This window comes from Silene latifolia, chromosome 3 (assembly GCF_048544455.1).
Source record: "Silene latifolia isolate original U9 population chromosome 3, ASM4854445v1, whole genome shotgun sequence".
Lineage (NCBI taxonomy): Eukaryota > Viridiplantae > Streptophyta > Magnoliopsida > Caryophyllales > Caryophyllaceae > Silene > Silene latifolia.
The window spans coordinates 128,344,110-128,368,641 of NC_133528.1; the positions used below are offsets into that span (position 1 = coordinate 128,344,110).

The following is a 24,532-nucleotide window of genomic DNA, read 5'->3' on the forward strand; positions in this document are numbered from 1 at the left end:
TTCACTCAGCCAGGGACGCACCCCGAAGATCACAGACAGATAAACAGTAACTACAATACAAAATCAACAACCGTCTGAATCAATCAATAATACGAAATCACAACCGTTTGAATCAATCAACAATCACTAACTACCGCACAATCACCACACATTATGTAATTAATACTGAGTAGGGAAACCCTACCTGGAATGCAATCACAATTCAGACAATCTAGCAGCTGTCTCAAAACTTTTCTTCTACGAACCCTCCTCCTATACATATATTCATACAATCACTACCACAACAATATAATCACAAAACCCCCAATTCCCAAATTAGGGTTTAACCAAAATCAGACAAATGCTATGAAAATGGTACGTAGAACTTACCCTTGACGCAAGGATCACAATGATATCAAGAACAAATGAAACCGACTCCTTTAGCTCCGGGATTTGTCAATAAAGCGGAAGAATAAAGCAATGTAACTTGAATTCTCTTTTAATCAGTGAATTAGGTTTGTAAAAGCGTTTAAGGAAGATGACGAAAAGTATTATATATTAATCCGCCTTATTAACAAAATCCGTCAAATAACCCCCGATAACCGACTTACTCGATCGAGTAAGTCTCGTACTCGATCGAGTGCCAAGGCTACTCGATCGAGTACCCTACTGAGTGCACTCATCTTGCCAGTATTCCAAACATACTTACTCGTGAGTAAGCCCCACTCGATAGAGTACCCACAGACTCATAAAACCGTAGTATTACAGTCTTCCCTCCTTAAAAAGAACTTTGTCCCCGAAGTTCAAACCACAACAAAACAAAAACACACTAACACTCTCCCGACACAACAACAAAAACATAACTCAACATAAAACTCTAAAACATACTCACCAAACCAAACTCAACCCGACTCAAACAGCTACTAACTATATCAAAATCAACATAAAAAGATGTAAAAACTCTTTGCGACCATCTCCTACCCCCTAAAAGAAACAAGGTTACGTCCCCGTAACCATACATACCTGATCAAAAAGAAACGGGTAGCGCTCTCTCATGGCCTCCTCCGCCTCCTAGGTATCTTCCTCAACCTCATGATTAGACCAAAGAATCTTAAGCAAGACTGTCTCACCATGTCTAGTCTTCCTAACCTTCCGGTCAAGGATCTGTTTAGGCACCTCAAGATAAGACAAGGACTCATCCAGCTCTATGTTCTCCACCTCTAACACATGTGACGGGTCACTAACATACTTTCGCAGCTGAGACACATGAAACACATTATGTACCCAATCTAAAGCAGACGGTAAAGCCAACCGATAAGCAACCTCTCCAACACGGTCTAAGATCTCATATGGTCTTATGAACTTATGACTCAGCTTCCCTTTCTTACCAAACCTCATGACTCCACGCATAGGAGACACTTTCAAAAGAACCTTGTCCCCAACCTGAAACTTTATATCCCGTCGATGTAGATCTGCATAACTCTTTTGTCGGTCCTGGGCCGCTCTCATCCTCTCTCTGATCAGCTTAATCTACTCTACCATCTCATGTACCATCTCTGGTCCTAAAACCACTGTCTCAACACTGTCGTCCCAACAAATCGGACTCCTACATCTCCTCCCATATAAAGCCTCAAATGGCGCCATGCCAATACTGGTGTGATAGCTGTTGTTGTAAGAAAACTCAATCAAATCTAACCTCTGTTCCCAGCTACCACCAAAATCCATAACACAAGCTCGTAACATATCCTCTAGAGTCTTGATTGTCCTCTCTGTCTGACCATCTGTCGCAGGATGAAATGTTGTACTCATCTTCAATGTAGTTCCCAAAGAATCCTGCAACTCTTTCCAAAACCGCGAAATAAATCTCGAATTTCTGTCAGACACTATATCTTTAGGCACCCCATGCAATCTCAGCACATTCTTCCGATAAGCCATAGCTAATTGTGCCTTAGTCCATGTATCTTTCATTGGCACAAAATGAACTGACTTGGTCAGTCGATCCACTATAACCCATATCATGTTGTTTCCTTGTTGACTCTTCGGTAAACCCACGATAAAATCAATGGAAATTGACTCCCACTTCCACTCAGGCACCTCTAAAGAATGAATCTTACCTTGTGGCCGTCGCTGCTCCCCTTTTACTCTCTGATATGTCAAACAACGGGCCACAAACTCAGCTGTTTTTTTCTTCATCCCAGGCCACCATAAAGTTTTCTTCAAATCCTTGTATAGCTTGTCACCACCTGGATGTACCGAATATGGTGTGCAATGAGCCTCTGTCATGATCATCTTTTTCAGCTCCTCATCATTAAGGACACACCACCTCCCATCAAACCTCAGACTACCATCTGTATGAATAGAGAATCTAGACATTGTACCTTTCTCTACTCCAGCTCTCCACTCCACCATCTTGGGACCCAACACCTGTTTACCGCGAATATCATCATAAAGATCAGGCTGCACTGTTAAATCTCCCATGGCATCCCCTTTCTGGATCATATGTATCCCGAACTTCCCCACCTCATCTCTCAATCTCATCAAAGATATAGCTGTGCACAAAGAATGCACACTCTTCCTAATTAAAGCATCTGCAACCACATTTGCTTTCCCTTCATGGTAGATAATGTCCATGTCATAATCGCCAATCAACTCCATCCACCACCTCTGTCTCATGTTCAACTCCTTTTGAGTGAAGATGTACTTGAGACTCTTGTGGTCTGAAAATACCTTAAAGGTCGCCCCATATAGGTAGTGTCTCCAAATATTAAGAGCAAACACAACCGCACCCAACTCTAGATCATACGTCGGATCATTCTCCTCATAAGGCTTCAATTGCCTAGAAGCATAGGCAATCACTTTCCCATTCTGCATTAGCACACAACCCAACCCATTCTTTGAAGCATCCATATATACCTCGAAGTTCTCACTCCCTTCAGGCAATGCTAAAATTGGAGTTGTGGTCAAACGCTCCTTTAACGTTTGGAACGCCGTCTCACAACTTTCATCCCAGCGAAACCTGCTCTCTTTCCTCATCAAAGCTGTCATAGGTCTAGCAATCTTGGAGAAATCTTTCACGAACCATCAATAATACCCTGCTAAACCCAAGAAACTCCTGATCTCAGCCACATTCTTGGGTGCTTCCCACTTGGTAACTGCTTCAATCTTCGCAGGATCCACAGCTACCCCTTTCTTTAAAATCACATGCCCTAGAAAAGCAACCTCCTCTAACCAGAACTCACACTTGGAGAACTTTGTATACAACTCATGTTTCTTCAAGGTCTGCAACACAATCCTCAGATGCTCCTCATGCTCTTCCTTAGTCTTAGAAAAGACCAAGATGTCATCTATGAATACCACCACAAACTTGTCCAAGAATTGACTGAAGACTTGGTTCATCAAATCCATAAACACAGCTGGTGCATTAGATAACCCAAACGACATCACCACATACTCATAATGGCCATACCTCGACGTGAAAGTTGTCTTTGGTATGTCCTCCTCTCTAATCTTCACCTGATGGTACCCCTACCTCAAATCAATCTTAGAAAAGACTGCTGCACCACTCAATTGATCAAACAGGTCATCTATTTGGCAAAGGATACTTGTTCTTCACCGTCACTATGTTCATCTCCCTGGAATCTATGCACAACCTCAGGCTCCCATCTTTCTTTTTCACAAACAGAACTGGTGCTCTAGGTCTAATGTATCCCCTCTCAATCAGATCATCTAACTGCTTCCTTAGCTCCTCCAACTCCTTAGGGCCCATACGGTACGGTGCCTTAGAGATTGGCCCCGTCCCCGGTTTCAACTCAACATTGAAATCTATCTTCCTCTTTGGTGGCAACCCCGGAATCTCCTCTGAGAAGACATCTGAAAACTGTCCCACAACTGGTATCTGCTCAACTGTCGGACTCTCCACTCTGTGATCCCTCACATGGCACAAGATCAACGGGCACCCTTTCCTCGGATAGGACTTCAAGGTCACTGCTGCAATCAACTTAACTTTGGGTTTGACAACAAACTCACGATAAGACACACTAATCCCCTTAGGACCTCTCAGATAAACTTTCTTTTGATGACAATCTATCTTAGCTTTGTACTTTCCCAACCAATCCATCCCGACTATCATCTCAAAACCGTCTAAAGGAAACTCTAGCAATTCTACAGGTAGATCAACTTGCCCAACTATCATGGATACATCTCTATACAACCTCCCACACGACATTGACGCACCCGAAGGTATAAAAACTTCCTCTCTTACAGATTCATACTCTCTCAAACCCAACTTCTTAACATGACTCGAAGATACAAATGACTGTGACGCCCCCGAATCAAACAAAACAAAGGTATAAACACCATTAACAAGAAAAGTACCAGTGATAACATGAGCCTCGTCCTCAGCTGCTTTCTTCTCCATCATAAACAACTTGCCACTGGTCTTCTGCCCACCTCCCTGGACAGTACTAGCTGAGGTAGTCGGCTTAGCACCCGACCCCTTGTTGTTGTTGGTGTTCGTAGCTGGCTTCTGATAAGAATTACCACCATTGTGGTTACCCCCACCGTTGTTGTTCTGACCTCCCCTGTTGTTCCATGACCCAGCCGGTCTGTTACTCGCATAACTCTGTGCAGGACCCTGTGAAAAGCTCCCCTGTCCTGGCCTCTGGAATCTCCCACTCACCGCACTGGTGCACTCATGTCTCTTGTGGCCTACACCGCCACAGTTAAAACAGGTCATCCCTCAGCTACTGCTACCACTCCCACGGCCGCGCCCATAAGAAGCCCCAGCACTAAACCTCGAGCCAGATGAATATGCTCTCGCCTGAGTGTGGTTACCCTTTTTATAGTTGGATTGACCACCACCCTCACTCTCAGCCTTTCTCTTCTCAGCACCTCTCTCTTTGGTCATCTCCACTAACCTCTGAGCCCTCCCAGTTCTCTCATAGACTTCCTTAACATCTGTAAGGACTCCCACCGATAGCTTCTCCATTATCTTGGGGGTCAACCCCTTCTCAAACCTCAAAGCTAGATTCTCTTCACTCAACCCCATGTCCTCAGCATATCTGGACTTCTCATTAAACTGGCGGTAGTACTCAGCCACCGTCATATCAGATGTCATCTTAAACTCATCAAACTCTTCCCTCAGCTTACTCCTCACATGCTCCGGCACAAACTCACGCCTCATCGCTTTCCTGAACTCATCCCAAGGTATTACAGGTAATCACTGCTTCATATACATATCCCTAGCACTCACCTTGACCTTATCCCACCACTCACTTGCCACTTCCCTCAAGTAGAACGCAGCTTGTTCCACTTTCAACTCATCCGGGCAATGCACCAACTCCAGGATATTCTCCATCTCCTTGTGCCAATTATCCAGAAGAATTGGCGCCCCGGTTCCCTTATACTCTTTCGGACTGAACCTAGATATGGTAGACATAAACATGCATACTATAACCCAAAACACGTATACAACCTGTACAGAACCCACTCGATCGAGTACCAGAACCCACTCGATCGAGTTGAGGTCACTCGATCGAGTGCCCAACCTACTCGATCGAGTGCCTCGACTCCAGAACCTGATCAGACCTCTGCTCAAAAACACACTCGATCGAGCGGACCCTACTCGATCGAGTGCCCCTATGTACTCGATCGAGTACCCAAAAACACGTTTCTGCCCAGAAAAACACTAAACTCGCTACTCGATCGAGTCAGACCCACTCGATCGAGTACCTCTATAACACCCAGGATCTGTAGGAATGCGGTTGACCGATCTTGTTGACCAATTAGACCTTAGGGATGAATGGGTGAGGGATCAGACTTGTAACAGGAGACTTATAGGTTTAGTTACTCGACCTAGCTGAGACCACACGGCCGAGTATCACCAGTACTCGACCGAGTGGAGTCTACTCGGCCGAGTATTCCTATACTCGACCGAGTATGGCCGTTGTCGACACGTTATTATAAACGCAAGTTCGCGAGATTCATTTCAGTATCTCATTTCCTCGACAGTTTCTCTTTCTCTAACCCTAGACTATCTCCCTCCTCTATCACTCCATAGCTTCATACCTTAATGAAATTAGTCTAAACCTCTACCATGGGAATGTCGGGATTCGCGGAGCAAGGATGATGTGGGTGGTGGTTGTCTGTGTCGTCACCAACGTGTAAGGTGAGGTAAGTTTCTGCCCTGTGTCCTTTTGAATGATTTTCTGAGTATAGTCGTGTAATAGGATATGGTTATCATTGTTAGGATGCTTATTGGAGTCGTGCGTGGCTGTAAATGGAAATCCTTCATGCTTTGCGATGAGGTAGGGTTTCCCTACTCAGTCTACTGTTAATTTATTTGAGATTATGATTGTATTGTAATTTGTGATTATCCGCTGATCATCGGAGTATAGTTGTTGTGGTAATGATGGCGTTGTGGTGTGTTTGTGATCTTTGTGGGTGTGATTGTGGTGGAGTCACTTGCGGGAGTGGCTTCACACCCTGGTTCGCCCTCCGTGGAACCCGTCACGGGAGAGGATGTGCACATTAAGGGACAGGGAGTGTTAGTCGCTCGATGATGAGCTGGACTAGGTGAGAATGGGCTGCGGTCACCCATCAAGCGGCGAGGATTACCTGTTGCGATGGGTAATCTGGCAGGCTACACACTTCGCGGTGTAGTCGGTTATGGTGCGATGTGGTGAGGTTGGGATAGTGGATGATGTTTGTTTACTTTATTGTCTTGTCTTATATTTGATTAGTCAAGATCGACCCGTGTTGTTTTGTGGTATCTGCGGTGATCCATTCGGGGATGGTGGCGGTTGGCTTAGCAGTATTATTGATTGATTACTGCTAGGATTGGAGGGATCGAGTCATCACGCTACGGGTCTAGAGATGTAGAATCACAAGTGTTGTAATTGTACCTTATTTTAGAGACTTTGAATAGAATGATATTGTGACAGATATTCTAATAATATAGTATTGTTCTTGTATTGTCTAATTTGATCTACCTCCTCGGGAAACCGAGATGGTGACACCGTCATACACTGGAATGGTCCTTGGTAAGGCGTTCCGGTGTGCGGGGTGTTACAAAGTGGTATCGAGCGACGATTTTGGAACTCGAACTAACAAAATTAATGAACATAGGGTGTCAATTAAAATGAACCTGGTGTATGTACGTTGGGAGCCCCAGCCGATGCTAGATTTTGGGTGAGTAGGCGCCCTCATTTCAAAATCATGGCCCCATCGGACTTAAGCCAGACACGGGAAAAAGGGTAGCTAGTGTAGGTCGTTGACTGTTTGGTGATAATTGTAGTGTGTATTTATTATGAGGGTGATATGTGTTTTGTTGTATGTGTGGAAAAGTTGGAGTGAGCATGGAATTGTTGCAAAGTACGACCGGTGACAAATTAATTAATTTGTTTCACGATGAATGTGTTGTGTGTTGAATTACTACGTTGCAAATGTGATTATGGGATATGACTGGTGTTTAGCGAAATTAAAGATGATGTGACATAAGAATTAGACTTTGCAGGTACTGTAGTTAGATTGTGAGTATGTTATAAAGATAGAATAAAATAGTTTGTGGAAAAAGGGAGGAATAAAGGTAGGAATGATGATTGTTCCGATGATGGATGTTATGTGATATGTGTTTATGTGGTAGAAATCAGCGTTAATAGTGACGAGCCGGATGTCCGGAACTCCGAACGATATTGTTTAATCTTGCAGGAATAATGAAAAGTTACTACTCCTTATTCGTTTTCGGAAAACTCGACCGACTAGATCATACTCGGCCGAGTACCACGTTACAACACCCGAGTGTCCGTAATGTGAAAGTAATAATCGCTTCTGTTCTTCAAAACTCGATCGAGTAAGAAAGGTACTCGACCGAGCAGTGTGCACTCGGCCGAGTATCCTAAATACTCGACCGATTAGTGAACACTCGGCCGAGTATTCCCAACACTCGACCGAGTATTGTTGTAGCAGGCCATATGCGGGTTATACAAAAACCCTATTTTCGTGCCTTTCTTTCTTATTTCCGCCTCCCACCTTCAGCTTTCCTTCTCTCTAAAACTCCACATCCTCTCTTTCTCAAGCTTTTGGGTGAAATCTTGGTGTCCCACTTGTTCTTATTTGCCCTAAACCAGTTTAAGGTAAGATCTAAACTCAATTTCCTTAATTGTTTCCAAAGACATTGTGTACTAGCATGCTATATTTCGATTTCTTGTTAAAAACAATTGAAATTTAGTCTTAAACTTATTGATTTTCGAATTCGACTACATATAGAACTTGTGTATATTTTGGTTGATTAATTTCATGAGGTAAAATTCAATTTCTGAATTCTAGGGTTAGCAAAAACGAAATTCTTCTTATTGTTGATGAGTATTCTCTGATTTGAAGCAATTTGAAAACTTGGAACTATATGAATTGTAAGGTAGTTGGTGATTTTCTGATAGTTTATCTTCAAAAACTCATTCTAAAATCGATATACAAGTAAAACAGTCCGTCCTTTGTGCTAAGAACTTTCAAGTGTCAATCCTTTGTTAAAAATGATTTTCGTGCAGTATGGTGAAAACTAGAGGTTTACCCAACAAGAGACCTCGCGCGAATGTCCAACTCGAGGCTGGGCAATCTAGCAGTGGACCGGTTGTACCGCCGGTGGAGGCACATCCATCGGTAATTTTTGCTAACTTCGATCATCGTAAGGCTTTCGTGGCTCTTATGCGTCGTCCTTTTCGCCCCACCCGCTGTGTTAACCCTAGTATCCTTCAGACTTTGGGGATTAAGGAGGACATAGCTCACATTATCAAGATTTTGGGCATGGAGGGGTTGTATCACTTGAGAAAGAAATCCTACCCCCACTTAACCTTAGAGTTTTTGAGCTCTTTTGTTTATGATAAGAAGGGAAAGACCGTCTCTTTTCGTCTCATTAATGAGGATCATGAGCTTACCCTGGACGAGTTGGCTGACCATTTGGGTTTAGAGGCCGAGGAGGATGACTACCTTAGTGACGTGGCCAAGAACAGTGGCGCACCTCAGTACCTTCCGTATTTGGCGCGGACCCGCCCCTAGCGTCGGTGCCATGTTGATTAATGATATCCAAAGACGTTTCCCTTCGTATGTTTCTAAGGATGATGACCTGTTTCTTTGTACTCGAGAGATGACGTGAGCAAGCTCAATTCTCACGAAGTCATGCTCCTTATGTCTTACCTTAACCTCCACCGCCGGAAACCGTTTTACTACAGTGCTCCTGGTATAGTGTGCTCAAGTCTGGAGCGCATGGCACGATCCGAGACCCGATTCATTACTGCGGGGCCATAGTGACCCGCCTAGCTCGGCCGATCGACCGACTTTGAGGCCCCACCTCCCGAGGGGAATGAGTATGTTGAGGTCGTGCCCACCATGGACGCCCGATGCGCGTCGAACCGATGGTTGAGGAAGATGGATGATGGGTCGTATGCTTGGAGAGTGAGAGGAACTATGTGGATGGTGCTTAGGACCCAGCTCATCTCCCCGTTGTTGATCATTTGGTGAGTGGGAGCCTTGTGGCATTCCTAGACCGAGCCCCGGTCCTACGATTGACTCACGGATTCTCCTGGACTTACCCGAGCTCGTCACCGTCCCCGAGGGGAGCAGCAGCACCTCCCCCACCTAGGGAGCGTCGTGGAGTTAGCGGCCTAGGGTAGACCCGGTTGTGGTCGAGCCCTCTTACTCGCCCCGACTCCTACCCTTACCATCCTTATCGACTCTGCGTACCCTACGGTGCATGACCAGGATGCGGCCCTCATGAGCCGGGCCGAGCGGATCTCTTCTACTTTGGTGCTCCGCAACCTACATGAGATGACCCTTAATCAGGGCATCGGGACTCGGTTGGCACACTGTCCGGTGGATAGGACCGGGAGTGGATACGGGAGTGTTCTGCGACTTTGGGGTGGACCCGAGTTCTTCGGAGACCTCTCAGGAGAGGCGAGTTCGGCTACCTCGCGGGACCGTGGGGAGCCAACTCCGGCGATCGACTAGGAGGGGACTACTCGGAAAGCAGCAGCTTTCCGGGAGAGCGGGGAGTTCAGGTGCAGGTACCTCGGGCGCAGGTGGAGATGATGGCATGGAGGAGGGTCCTCGTTATTGATCGTATGTCGTTAGGTTACTTACTTTGATTTCTTTGATGTCGAATTTATTTGGTTGTGATGGATTTACTTTGTTGGTTGGAGTATTATTTCTTCTTTGGATGTTATTACCGGTATTTGGTATCTTTTGTTGGATGACTGTATTTGGCCATAAGGCCGTTACTTGGTTATCGTATGGTGAAGTGTTGAATGTCACTTAATGTAGGAATTAGTTATGTTTTAAACTATGGTGAAGAATTGATGCAGGTTGTTAGTGATAGCTAGGTAATATCGACAAAACGCTCTCTGGCGTGTATAACTCGACCGAGTATAGATTACTACTCGACCGAGTAGTGTTAACTCGACCGAGTATAGATTACTACTCGACCGAGTAGTGTTTACTCGGCCGAGTATTCCTATACTCGACCGAATAGAACTTACTCGACCGAGTAGCCTTTCATACTCGGCCGATTATTGCGGATTCAGAGGTATATTGGAAATTCGTTAGGAGAATTTCATAGTTACGTGATAATTGTATGACAAAGCTTGTTAGCTCCTTGTTTTACTATGTCATAGAAGATGACGTCTCGCAGATGGATCATGATTGTATCATGGATTTGTGATTGTTGGTATAGGCTATGAATTTATGAATGTTTCGTTGTATAACATAGGTTAGTTACCAGGATCTTAGATTGTTTAGGGGTGGAATACCCTAGACACTAAATTATATGAAGGTAACACTTTACTCATACCACGTGGTAACTGTAAGAAGTCTTATACGTATGTATATGTTTGGTTACAATGATAATTGTTTCAATGAGGTTACGCATAGACCTGTTCTTTCTCATTTATTCTATATATTAATTGTCACTACAAGAGTATATATGTTGGTTACTAAAATATTTGGTATTTATAAGTCACAAGAGTGTAATGTCGTAAAGCAAGTTGGGCTACAAGAGTTTATGAGTAATGTCGCCGTCATGTAGTACGTTTTAGCGTTGGGTTTGGGGAAGTGATTAGTGGTGAACTTCGGGGACGAAGTTCCTTTAAGAGGGGAAGAGTAATGTCGCGGAATGTCGCGAAACTAAGTATTTGATTTTATGAAATATGTATTTAATTATGTGTAAGTATGGTATGTTATGAAATATTGGGAATCACGTAATATTGGGAATCACGTGTATGTTAGGTATGTTCACATACGGAATTACTGAACTACAAGTATGTTTTCTTTAAGCCGTATCTATGTTGTATTCAATTAATGAGAAGATTATATTATATGGTGCACGGGTGTCAAGTAATATGAAGATTCAATTCAAATCTTGATAATTGGTATATGGTGTACGGAATGTGGTGGTTGTGTACTTGTGTACTGTTTACAATTTGAGTATTGCTTTACAATGGCGTATTGTTTTGCATTTGTATACTTAATATAAGCGTACGGAATGTGGTAGTTTGTATTCGTGTATGGTTTTACAATTGTATACTTGCATAAGTGTATGGTTGAGTACTGTTTTGAATATGGTTTCGAATACGTGTTGTTATGGTCGATAGTAGTTGTGCTGCGTTTGGCAAAAGTGGCGTAGGAATTTCGCTAATCTCCGTATGTATATGTGTAAGTTAGTGAGTAGCATTGTTTGGAGAGGTAGCTGTGATAAGTGCTTATAGTTGAGTAAAGTGGCTGATGGTAATGTCTGAATAGCGTGAAATTGTACACCTTGGTGAAGGTGGTTGATGTCATGGTACGTAAACTTGCGGGGAGTGTCGACGGGCTGAACCGGGGACGAAGTTCTTTTTAAGGGGGAAGATTGTAACACCCAGGATCCGTAGGAACGCGGTTGACCGATCTTGTTGACCAATTAGACCTTAGGGATGAATGGGTGAGGGATCAGACTTGTAACAGGAGACTTATAGGTTTAGTTACTCGACCTGTTTGAGACCACTCGGCCAAGTATCACCCGATGTACTCGACCGAGTGGAGTCTACTCGGCCGAGTATTCCTATACTCGACCGAGTATGGCCGCTGTCGACACGTTATTATAAACGCAAGTTCGCGAGATTCATTTCAGTATCTCATTTCCTCGACAGTTTCTCTTTCTCTAACCCTAGACTATCTCCCTCCTCTATCACTCCATAGCTTCATACCTTAATGAAATTAGCCTAAACCTCTACCATGGGAATGTCGGGATTCGCGGAGCAAGGATGATGTGGGTGGTGGTTGTCTGTGTCGTCACCAACGTGTAAGGTTAGGTAAGTTTCTGCCCTGTGTCCTTTTGAATGATTTTCTGAGTATAGTCGTGTAATAGGATATGGTTATCATTGTTAGGATGCTTATTGGAGTCGTGCGTGGCTGTAAATGGAAATCCTTCATGCTTTGCGATTAGGTAGGGTTTCCCTACTCAGTCTACTGTTAATTGATTTGAGATTATGATTGTATTGTAATTTGTGATTATCCGCTGATCATCGGAGTATAGTTGTTGTGGTAATGATGGCGTTGTGGTGTGGTGTGACAAAATTTGTGATCTTTGTGGGTGTGATTGTGGTGGAGTCACTTGCGGGAGTGGCTTCACACCCTGGTTCGCCCTCCGTGGAACCCGTCACGGGAGGGGATGTGCACATTAAGGGACAGGGAGTGTTAGTCGCTCAATGATGAGCTGGACTAGGTGGGAATGGGCTGCGGTCACCCACTGGCGGCGAGGATTACCTGTTGCGATGGGTAATCTGGCAGGGCTACACACTTCGCGGTGTAGTCGGTTATGGTGCGATGTGGTGAGGTTGGGATAGTGGATGATCAGCTGTTTACTTTATTGTCTTGTCTTATATTTGATTAGTCAGTACTGACCCCGTGTTGTTTTGTGGTATCTGCGGTGATCCATTCGGGGATGGTGAGCAGTTGGCTTAGCAGGTATTGTTGATTACGGCTGCTAGGATTGGAGGGATCGAGTCATCACGCTACGGGTCTAGAGATGTAGAATCACAAGTGTTGTAATTGTACCTTATTTTAGAGACTTTGAATAGAATGATATTGTGACAGATATTCTAATAATATAGTATTGTTCTTGTATTGTCTAATTTGATCTACCTCCTCGTGAAACCGAGATGGTGACACCGTCATACACTGGAATGGTCCTTGGTAAGGCGTTCTGGTGTGCGGGGGTGTTACAACCTCACCTACTCGATCGAGTGCCTCCCACACGATCGAGTCATGCAGACTCGTATAACTACCCGCATGCTCATATTACTTTCCCAACATTATATACAACTTCTATACTTTCAACATAATAACAACAACTACGCATGCATATATACGCAACTCTTTATATATCAACAAAACGATCTACTTCATATCACCAATATGCCACATCATAATCAAACAACATGCTTTTCATCCAATGCAACATATAAATCTCATATCTTTCAACCCTTATTTCACACCTCCAATTCTCCACATTCAACATCCATCAACTCACACCACATACTACTATATACATACACAAACCAGAAGACAACACATACGATCCCGACACGTACCCAAGTGACCGGTTCAAAATTGTAGGGCGAGTTCACGACTTTAGGACGTCTCCCAAGCCTTTGCATTAGCTCCTACAACTTCTACCCTGGGTTCATTTTAATTTGACTCCCTATGTTCATTAGATTCATTGGTTACAGGTTTCAGGATCGTCGCTCTGATACCACTTTGTGACACCCCCATACTCCAAGTGCCTTACTAGGACCACTCAGGTATAGAAACGTCACCATCTCGATTATCCGAGGCAATGATAATCAAATGATAATGAAGAAACATAATTTATATAGCAATACGGTCTAAAGTGATTACATGTTCAAAACCAAAACTAATAAAAGTACAATACAGGTTCTCAAAATCCAAATGTCTCAACAACTAAAGTATAATAGCGGAAGACTCTAAACTGTCTCGTGGTGACTCATCCCAGCTATCCCCAAATGCATCATATCAAACCTACTCAACAACTGCTCACTATCCCCGAATGGATCACCATAGTTTTACAAAATAAACAACGGGGTCAGTACTAATTACACAACATAAATCACAATAAGACAAATGTCAAACAGCTCAATCGTCATATCAACCCCAACTCCATAATCAATCTCCTCATAACTGACTACACACTAAAGTGTGTAGTCCTGCTAGAGTACCCATCGCAACAGGTACTCTACACCGCCAGTGGGGGACCGCAGCCGTTCCCACCTAAGCCCCGCTCATCTCCATCGAGCGATAAACCCATGTTCATTAATGTGCACATCCCTTCTGTGGCGGGTTCCACAGAAGGCGAATCAAGGGCGTGAAGCCACTCCCGCAAGTGACTCCACTCAGCCAGGGACGCACTCCGAAGATCACAGACAGATAAACAGTAACTACAACACAAAATCAACAACCGTCTGAATCAATCAATAATACGAAATCACAACCGTTTGAATCAATCAACAATCACTAACTACCGCACAATCACCACACATTATGTAATTAATACTGAGTAGGGAAACCCTACCTGGAATGCAATCACAATTCAGACGATCTAGCAGCTGTCTCAAAACCTTTCTTCTACGAACCCTCCTCCTATACATATATTCATACAATCACTACCACAACAATATAATCACAAAACCCCCAATTCCCAAATTAGGGTTTAACCAAAATCAGACAAATGTTATAAAAATGGTACGTAGAACTTACCCTTGACGCAAGGATCACAATGATATCAAAAACAAATGAAACCGACTCCTATAGCTCCGGGATTTGTCAATAAAGCGGAAGAATAAAGCAACGTAACTTGAATTCTCTTTTAATCAGTGAATTAGGTTTGTAAAAGTGTTGAAGGAAGATGACGAAAAGTATTATATATTAATCCGCCTTATTAACAAAACCCGTCAAATAACCCTCGATAACCGACTTACTCGATCGAGTAAGTCTCGTACTCGATCGAGTGCCACTTACTCGATCGAGTGCCAAGGCTACTCGATCGAGTACCCTACAGGCAGACTACTGTTTCGTATTCCAAACATACTTACTCGACAGAGTAAGCCCCACTCGATAGAGTACCCACAGACTCATAAAACCGTAGTATTACATGATGACCAACTGAAATACGAAAAACATAAGAGATATAAAAGATGAAGGTAAGGGCAATTTTGTCATAAAAGATAAACTTAAGTGACGAAAATTCAAATTTGCATCAATTTTCCGCTGGAGGATATGTTTTGGCTGTAACTTCTCATTAGAAGTGATATTATGAATGTAATTTAAAAAAATATATATATAAGGTTGTTTTTTTCAAAAAGCGATTTTTAAAATGCTGTAATTAACAATTCTCTATTACATAACACGATATTTGTATAGTTAACTTTGTTATAAAAAACTTCATAAACATTTATTTTCAAAAAAAAAAAAAAACATATAAATGGATATAAAGTTATAAACAATGGTCAAGTGCCATTTAGGAGATGTATAAAGAAAAAAATTGCTTTTCGGGGCTTTTTAGTTAATGGACTAGTGTTAGGCTAAGATACCGCCTATTGTACAATTTTTTTTTAATGCTTATCTAATCATCACTTTTAAAAAATACCAATTTATGTATTTATTTTTTATTGAGGACAGTGTGTGTTTGGCCTAGTTTGTAAAAATGTTTTTGGACTCGAAAACATTTTTTGGCCAAACGCATAGTTTTCTAAAAGTTAAACAAAAATTCTTAAAAACTAAAAATTCATATTTTTGTCAATAGAAATAGAAGCAATTATTTGTTATTTCTACTATTAAAAAACACTTTTGAAAAATTAAACTTGAAAAACAAAAACTCATTTTTTAGAATTAAGACCAAAGATGCTCACAAATTCATTTATTAGATGCAAAATGAATCCAATTAAAAATAATTACCAAAAATAATTATCGTAAAATCTATCAAAATCCAAACTCTCACTTCACTAACTGATCGCACACTCCACACTCCCCCTTCTCCCCAACCAGGCGGTTTCCATGGATAGAGACACAATGCTGGAGCGCGTACACTCAACGCGCCGTCCTACTCTTCCCGGAGACGACGAAAACAACGAAGAAGGCGACGAATCCAAGACTAAAAAAACTATCCCAATTACCACTCGCTTCCTCAACTTCGTCTCACGCAACTCCCTCCTTTGGCCTTTCCTTGCACTCGCTTTTCTCGCCGTTGTATTCTTCTCTTCCGTCGTATTTTACACGCGCACTCTTGTTTGTGTCGGTTCGGGTCCTTCTTCCTTTGATCCTCACTCCCGTTTCGGCTTTTTCGGGTTTGATGGCCTTGAATCTGATTTCGGATCCCTTGGTGTTCCCTGGTGTAAGCTCTCTTTTCTTTCTTCTTTATATATTCTCCCCGTCCCCATCATTTGTTTACATTTGATATTAATATTGTGAAAATTTGGATGTGATTTTGGTGTTTTTGATCTGGGTTTTGCTTGTTTTAATTTGGGTGTTCTTCATTTTGCTAAAATTAGCGACTTTTTTTTGGTGTTTTATGCTTGTGGATAGCTTGTGCAGTGCTGCCCCCCTTTGATCATTCAAGTCCATATACATTTCAGTGAGAAATAATCACTCTTCCCTCCTTGGCTAGCTAGTTGAGTGTAACTGTTTTAAGTATCCGCGCACACGAGATTAAGTGTTCAAATCTTGGCCTCATTTGTAATTTGAATTCCGCCTCTGAGCTTGTGTGATTGGATTTTAGCTGTCAATTGTAATTGAAGCCTAGTGTACAAGGTAGCTCAATCAGTTAGTATTAAATGCTGACTGGTGATAGTTATCCATCTATGTTTAGGGATTTACTGCAACAAATGAGCAAGAAAGGAAAAGGGATAACCTTTTGAGTGTTGACGTAAATGGGAAATTATATTGATGTATGAATTTGAGTGTTTAGGAATTTGAGGAAATAGTTGGGTTGTTTTGGGCTGTTTTTTTTTCTGCTTGGAATTTTTTACCCAGGCAACTTAAATTTCTAGGTTGACAGATTAGAGTAGATTTTCTTATGCATTTCGTGGGAAGGAAACCATTAATTTTCCCGTCTATCATTCCATGTTCCTTAGACCATTTCCCTGTTGATGGTGAAATTTTTGTTTTGACAACAGTTTCAAGTCTCGTCTAAGCTGTTCTAACTTCTAACCCATTGCTTGGATGAAGGGAATGGGAGGGAAATAAAGGGATGTAATTTCCTATATATGCTGCACTTACGGAGCTGTTGAGGCACGTGTGTTTTTGTATTCTTTATGCTCATAATTGCTACTGCCTCCATTCAAATAGGTTGTTACATTTTACAAAATTTCCCTCGTATGTTGAAAAGTGTAAACAACCTAATGGAATGGAGGGAATAGAATAGTAAATAGATTAGCTTGTGAGATCTTTGTGTTGATCTGTGATTAGAATTTGTAGCTCTCAATGGTATTTGAAACCTAATGTACATGGTAGCTCGTTCAGTCTGTGTGAAAGGATAATGTTTTTTTATGGCAACTAATGAACAAAAAGAAAAAAGGGATAGTATTTATGTGTGTTGTCGGTGTGATTCGAATGTAAATGGGAAATTCTTGTGTAGCATGAAAATGAGTGTTTCTTCATGCTCCGGTTCACTGTTCATTGGCGGAGTTGTAGCTTTAGGTTGGTATACCAATATGATCCATGATTGCTGAGTAGTCTCATAGCTTTTTGCTCATTTTAGCTTTTCATGTTGTGGTGATTTATCTCAAAATACATATCCTTAGTCCTGCCGAGATAACTGTTTTTTTCCCTTCACTGGGCTGGCATAGTGTAAACATACTTCTAATGTCTAGCAAAATTCTCCGCCTAAGGTTTTTTTAACCAACTTATTTAGCTGAGTGGAATTTTATCCATTCTAAGGAAAGGAAACCATATTTTTCATACCACTCACTCATTTTCTAGTAGACTGATTTGGTGACAATATTCCGATCCTTTTAGTCTACAACTCTACACCAGTTTAATTGTTCTTGTTGGCAAAAGGCAGATCGAAACATGGTAAAAGTGTGGAATGGACATCCAAGGATCTCATCAGTGGCTTAGAAGAGTTTATACCCTTGTATGAAAATCGACCGATTAAAAACAATATGTTTGGCATGGGATTTGATCATAGCTTTGGTCTGTGGTTTATTGCACGATGGCTGAAGCCAGACATTATGATAGAGAGTGGTGCTTTCAAAGGGCATTCAACATGGGTACTACGGCAGGCTATGCCAAATGCTAGGATAATATCAGTTACTCCACGTCATCCGGAGAAGTATCTAAAGAAAGGGCCAGCTTATGTCGATCAAAATTGCACATACTTTGCTGGAAAGGATTTTGTAGATTTTGGAAATATTGATTGGAAGAGTGTGCTTAAGAAGCATGGGGTAACTGATCAAAGTCAAGTTCTTGTCTTTTTTGATGACCATCAGAGTGAATTGAAAAGGTAATACTCCCTGTGCCTTTACTATTCTGTTACGTGTTGCAATCTCAATTATTCTTTTTGGATTCCCATTTAAGTCCTTTTTGTGTTAAAGGCCTTGTTCCCTCATTTATTTTCCAGCTTGTTTCCATAAGATCAGTGAAGCCACCATTATTAACATACTCATAACTTTTAATCACAAAATACCCCTACCCGACTTGCATTGTTTGTGTAAAAACTGATCCAAAAGCAAATGTAAAGAAATGGATGAGACAAATGAAATACTCCATACCTGATTTATTAGCATACTATGGCCTCGAATCCCTCGCTCTTTGCCTCTCACAGAGCAATAGTTTGTTATTGTAGAGTGGTTTCACTGCTCATAATGTAAGTTTCTAACAGCTGGTACTTTCTTGCCTAAATTCGTGCTTCTATCAGATTGAGGCAGGCACTAGAGGCAGGTTTCCGACATATTGTCTTTGAAGACAATTACGACACTGGAACTGGTGATCATTACTCCTTAAGACAGATTTGTGATCAAAGTTATATAAGAGGTAGATCCCCATAATTTCCCTTCAAGTATTTTCTGTTTTTATGTTGTTGCGGTTTCAACAATGTGTTCCCTTCCACCTTGGCTCTGGAAACTCAATATGTTTTTGTTTCGCTGTGTTATTTTATTATTTTACTTTTGATTTTGTATCATCGTACATTACTTAATCTATCTGGCTGTTCTTAGTTTGTATGTTACTGTTACTGTTTCAGTCAGTTTACAAATTCTAACCCGTAATTTGCTTGGAGGGGTTTGAAAGAAAGGAGGGAAATAATTTCCCTTGTTTGGTTTGTATATTGAATTGGAGGCACATTGAGGGAAAGGAAATAGAGGATTTGTTTTCCCTCCTACAAGCCAAATCAAAATCTGACCATCATCGATTAATATAGGAAGGGTATGGTAAAAAAAAAAAAAAACACCAAACTTCCCTGAGGGGGAACCTAGCTAGTAGCAAAGAGTAGCACTCGCTACCCCAAATTTCCAAAAAATGGTCAAGATTATCTATTTTTGCTACGCAGAAATTCTTAAATATGAGACCTTATTACCTTAACATAAGAATAAAACAACATGAGAAAAATCCGCTACCCTAAAATTTTATTTCTAGGTTCGCTCCTACGTAGTTCCTCCTCCCCTCCGGCTTTCTGCCTTTCCCTTCCCTCTATCCCTTCTCCCCCTTCCATCTTACTATGTACTTCATATCCAAACAATGCTTATGTATTTCACATTTACAAATAATTTGATGTTCTAAAGATGTGTGAACACATCCATGCTCTCATTTTAGTATGGAATTCCCATGCTTAAAGGGTGACTCATATCGAATCCGACACTTGGATATATATGTATGTCTGACACCTTCCCTCCAGTCTAAATAACATAGCTTGTTTGCATTTGTTCAAGGTGGTGGGCACAGTTGCTTCAAAGACAGTGACGAAGCAAGAACTAGAGCAAGACGAAAACATTTCTGGGAAAAAGCGGTTGACATCGATGAACTATGTGGGCCTGGTGAAGCATGGTGGGGCGTAAGAGGATATATGCGAGACGACTTCAATCACAGCAACACGCCAATTACTCATGCAGAACACTTCCAGAATAGCCGGTTTGTCGAGTCAATATTAGACCTTTACTGGGAAGTTCCGCCAACAGCAGGACCATCTCTGACCCACCAAACACGATATGACCCCTCACGCTCGGTCCCTCCTATCGTTGAAGATGGCCGTTATGGGTTGTTCCAGAGGGTTGGGCTTGGTAGATTGGACAGGTCTGTTTTTAATGGTTATACTCAGATGGTTTATGTTGTGATTTCTAAGCCTGAATCTTGAAAGAGTTGTCAGACATTCGTCGAGAATATTAGCCCAGTTAGTTACTTTCGCCTTGCTTTTGTTCAATTTTTTTTTGTAAACATGCCTTTTGTTCTCCAGAACTACTGAGTTATGACTTCTTCAGATATGATGTTAATTATACACACATTCAGTTCTTCACTTTGAATCTCAACGTTGTTTCGCAAAAAACGGTTAAATTTTGTATTTATGTATATCATACAAAGAAGCACGATGAGCGAAAGTTGCAAGAGGAATGTCGATGCTAACGGTCCCAAGTTAACAATGAAATCATGTATACCATCTCTCATGACTTTCCGAATATATTTTTATTTTGGAGATATTACTCATATGTATGTTCAAACCAGTCAACACTGAAAGTAACTGTCACTACTAACTATACCCAAAAAACTGGAAAGTTGCCCAAGTATTTGAGACATTTTCATGAAGAAAACCCCAAAGTTTCAGGGTTTGATGACAGCTAATGCACACACAAACTTGCTGAATTTAATAATAAAACTTTAATAAGTCTACAAATATTGTATTTTTGATCTAATACAACAAAGTTACACACAAACATAGAATATCAAAGACTTCACAATACTCCCTAAAATTTCAAAACCTCTTGAAGGTTCCCTGTGTTCCACTGGATGCCTTCCTGCCGTCAATCCGCCAACGCCATTCTTAGGATCGAATCTTGCATTTCTCAGCTACTTTTCGGAGCTGCCAGAAAAATATTAATAAACTATACTAAGTATTTATTCTTGCAACCAATCCATCAAACTTCTGTTCGATCTAACTGTCAATCTTCAGGCTGAAGTATGTGGCATACCAAGGCCGATAGCTTCTGAACTTTTCATAATCCTGAGTTTCCTGCAGTTCTCTGTGAACATCCTGTTTTAAGGGGACAATTTAAAGGAAATATTATTATCTTTGAAGCATTGCCTCGTACAATCTGAATGATTTAACAAAATCGAGATATTCTCGGGTAATGACCATAAGTCAAAGTTGTCATGTCTTTGAGCTCGACAACTACATGAGTAAGGACTGGTAAAAATATGACTGGCCCGAGAAGCCCGACCTGACGGATACAAAAAGTTGGTGAACCACAACGGACTTGATCTGATAGATACCAAAACCTATCGCACTAAGGCTGGCCTATTACACGTATCAGATATATTTGACAAGGCTCTTACGGAATTGACATGAATGACTAACATTCCTTGCACAAAAAGAGACTTTTGATTCAGTGCATAGTCTATTGAGAAAACACAATAAAGAAAGCGGGACTTACTTCCATGGGACATCACCAACTAACATCCAATCACCGTCCTTGTCTTCATATGTCAAAACATATTCAGAAGTACGGAGATATTCTGTTGAATGACCTTCTCTTACATCGTGTTTGCCATGCCCATGAGAACCATACGGACCTGTAGCATCATTTCATCAACATTGGTCAGCTTCTAATCATTTATCGACAATGTCATAATAGATCATTGAATGACCTCTCTTCTATGATGCATGCTATGGATTCTTCGATTAAACCAACTGAATCACTAAAGCTTTTTTTGTGTGTGTGACGCAGAATCCTGCAATGCAACTCTGATGCAATTTTCAACACGAAAAACATAATACTTGTATTGCTAACACAAGGGTAAAGCTACGCCTGCAATTTGCAGAGCCCTTGAGGCACTAGAGTGCGTTACTTCGCATTCGTGATTACATCTTATCCAGAAGAACCATAACATCACATAAGGTTCTAAAGAAGACGCGAGCATGGGGGATAAATATGCAATTAGAAAGAGCTTCCAATCTAGCTCCGTCTCTTTGCATGAAAGAAAATCCACTCTAGGAATCAAAGACATTTAGTAGTGAACAATGCTCTGGTTGGAACTAATGTGAGGAATAGCACTATTACGGAACAATCGTAGAAAAAAAAGAAAACAGTACGAAAGAGAGAAAGCATAGTTACCACTAATAAAGCAGCTGAACATCTTCTCTAGAGCCAAAGATAGTTCCACATAGTTCCTATAGATTCGGAGGTCAACCTTCCTCAAATATGGAGCACCGTCCATGCTAACTTTAACATAGAGGCATTCAGATGCTGATTTTTCCTCTGTGTTCCCAGTGTTCTTTGCAGAGGTGGACGCCATAGTATTCTTACGAAAAGATCGAATTGGAGGCCATCCCACAACTTGTGCCCTGTTTCACAGAATATGTCTTAATTCTTCCACATAATAACAGTCCCACCACTAGGTAAGACATCACTGGTAGAACAAACAGATTATTAACAACGAAGTGATAAAGTCGATAACCATACTACTCAGCCAAGAACCTAGGCACACACCGCCATATTTGTTGTTTCTAGATATCACTTTAGAGACCCAAATGTTTCACAACAACAACATTATGCCTCAAAGGCTCCCCACGACAACGAGGTCAGATTTATGCAACCTTACACCCGCATTGAAAACACAAATAGACTGCTTCAGTGTTTCCCCATGTCCAAATGTTCCAAATACAATACATAAGGATTAAACAGAATGGTACTATATACAATACATAAGGATGAGTTGGTCTCCCTTCAGACGGGCCAGCCATTTTGGTCTAAAACAATAAGACGGGGTTTTGAATCCATTTTACAGCCAAATGTGACCACTTTTGGAAAATAAGCTACCATAGGTTGTAAGACTAGTTGGACCATTGTGGGTACAACTTACATTTGATCATAAAGTGGTCACAAAACGTGTTTGATTTGTTTCAGACGGAATTGGCCGTTTGAAACAAGAATTTGCGCATAAGGATTTCAGAGAAAACATCAAATTTTTAATTTTAAAGATTAATTCAAAGACTTAAAACAACATCTGTGCAATTTGTTTGACTAAAGACTTAAGCATAAGTGTCCTAGGAAATACAAGGCAAGTCAGGTTACAACCCCACATATTCTTACTATTGGGGAGATGCAACAAAACACAGAATGGACCATATCCTTGCTGGTCACACACCAGAAACTAATACAAAATTACCATATACTACAACTTTGCATAATAATTAAACATAATCTGAAAACAAGGACATGCAATAACTTGTCATAATCACATAAAATTTTAAAAACACCATATACTTAGCATTGGATGACCAAAAATAAAATAGTACTAATATCTCCGGATAATAAGAAAGGTAAACAAATGAAAGAGACGGAGGAGGGAGTAAAGAAAATGCAACATAAAACTCACTTGGAAGCAGGAGCACCACCATTTTCATTAACAGCAGATTCATGACTTGGTTTCTCCTGAACACAAGTTTGAGTGCATGAAGTTACAGAAACATCTTTCAAAAGACCCAAATTATGAGCATTTTTGTTAAGATTTTCACCCAAAAAACCATCTTTAGCAAAATTAGCATCAGATCCTCCATTAATAGACAAAACCCATTTCTCACAACCATCAATTGCATCAGAAAAACCCCTTTTAGAAGAACCCTTTAAAGAAGAGTAGAAAGTTTGAGTCTTTCCTTCAAAATCCTTACCAAAAATAGTAACCCCACCACCACCACCACCACCATGATGTTTCCTTTCAGGTGATTCAGACCCTGGTAACCCAAGACTTAACTCTGTCTTTAAACCACCATTGTTACTATTTTTAGAAACTAAGTAGCTTTCACAGTTGTTCTCCATTACTGATGAACCTATGTAATCATGCTCTAATGGCCTAGACATGAAACAAAACTTCCAAATATATTATGTCACACTTATATTTATACTATATTATAATTTGTGAAAATGTGAATGTATGGAAAGAATAGGAATGAGATGAGTAGAGAGAAGATAGAGAGGGTAAAAGAGAGAGCTCAAGTATATGTCCTTTAAAGAAAGAAACTGTATTTGATGCAGAAAAAGAACCTTCTTTGGCCTTTCTGTAGCTCACTCTTAAAATATATTGCAACTTTTTTTTTTATAAAAGATGAAATTGAAAAAAGAGGCAAATTCTTTTTGATTAAAAGGTGAAGCTAGGGAAGAAATAAATAATGATTAAAATAGTTGGAAATGCAAAGAAAGAAGGGGGCAGAAAATGAAGAGCAATGTTCCTTCATCATTATTAAGACCCTTTTGTTAGACCTATCAAAGCATTGATAAAAGAGAAGAGGGTTTATTACTTAAGAGTTATTTTC

At 41.0% G+C, this 24,532-nt stretch overlaps 2 protein-coding genes across 3 annotated transcripts; one reads left to right on the forward strand and one right to left on the reverse strand.

The window, feature by feature from the left end:
- The first annotated feature begins 15,966 nt into the window (after positions 1-15,966).
- On the forward strand, positions 15,967-20,528 carry LOC141648005 (uncharacterized). The gene is made up of 4 exons (XM_074456414.1): positions 15,967-16,408; positions 18,073-18,517; positions 18,932-19,047; positions 19,941-20,528. The coding sequence occupies exons 1-4, from the start codon at positions 16,072-16,074 to the stop codon at positions 20,360-20,362; spliced, it is 1,320 nt and encodes a 439-aa protein (XP_074312515.1). The 5' UTR covers positions 15,967-16,071; the 3' UTR covers positions 20,363-20,528.
- A 316-nt stretch (positions 20,529-20,844) lies between these two features.
- On the reverse strand, positions 20,845-24,266 carry LOC141648006 (auxin-responsive protein IAA27-like). Of its 2 annotated transcripts, XM_074456416.1 has the most exons (5): positions 23,599-24,266; positions 22,335-22,564; positions 21,654-21,792; positions 21,192-21,253; positions 20,845-21,082 (listed from the first exon to the last, which is right to left on the reverse strand). In XM_074456416.1, the coding sequence occupies exons 1-5, from the start codon at positions 24,078-24,080 to the stop codon at positions 21,066-21,068; spliced, it is 930 nt and encodes a 309-aa protein (XP_074312517.1). In that variant the 5' UTR covers positions 24,081-24,266; the 3' UTR covers positions 20,845-21,065. The 2 variants fall into 2 exon arrangements, with proteins under 2 accessions (XP_074312517.1, XP_074312516.1); XM_074456415.1 differs by having other exon boundaries at positions 20,845-21,253; positions 23,599-24,228.
- Between the last annotated feature and the right edge of the window lie 266 nt (positions 24,267-24,532).

What these genes read in the sequence shown, in the direction of transcription:
- LOC141648006 (XM_074456415.1), bottom strand. Translation starts at nt 24,080, where the DNA reads ATGTCTAGGCCATTAGAGCATGATTACATAGGTTCATCAGTAATGGAG. An exon ending in GTTCAGCTGCTTTATTAGTG is followed by an intron (nt 21,793 to 22,334) that starts GTAACTATGCTT and finishes ATGATGCTACAG; the next exon opens with GTCCGTATGGTTCTCATGGG. An exon ending in GTTGGTGATGTCCCATGGAA is followed by an intron (nt 21,254 to 21,653) that starts GTAAGTCCCGCT and finishes CCCTTAAAACAG; the next exon opens with GATGTTCACAGAGAACTGCA.
- LOC141648005 (XM_074456414.1), top strand. Translation starts at nt 16,072, where the DNA reads ATGGATAGAGACACAATGCTGGAGCGCGTACACTCAACGCGCCGTCCT. An exon ending in ATCCCTTGGTGTTCCCTGGT is followed by an intron (nt 16,409 to 18,072) that starts GTAAGCTCTCTT and finishes TGTTGGCAAAAG; the next exon opens with GCAGATCGAAACATGGTAAA. An exon ending in TGATCAAAGTTATATAAGAG is followed by an intron (nt 19,048 to 19,940) that starts GTAGATCCCCAT and finishes CATTTGTTCAAG; the next exon opens with GTGGTGGGCACAGTTGCTTC.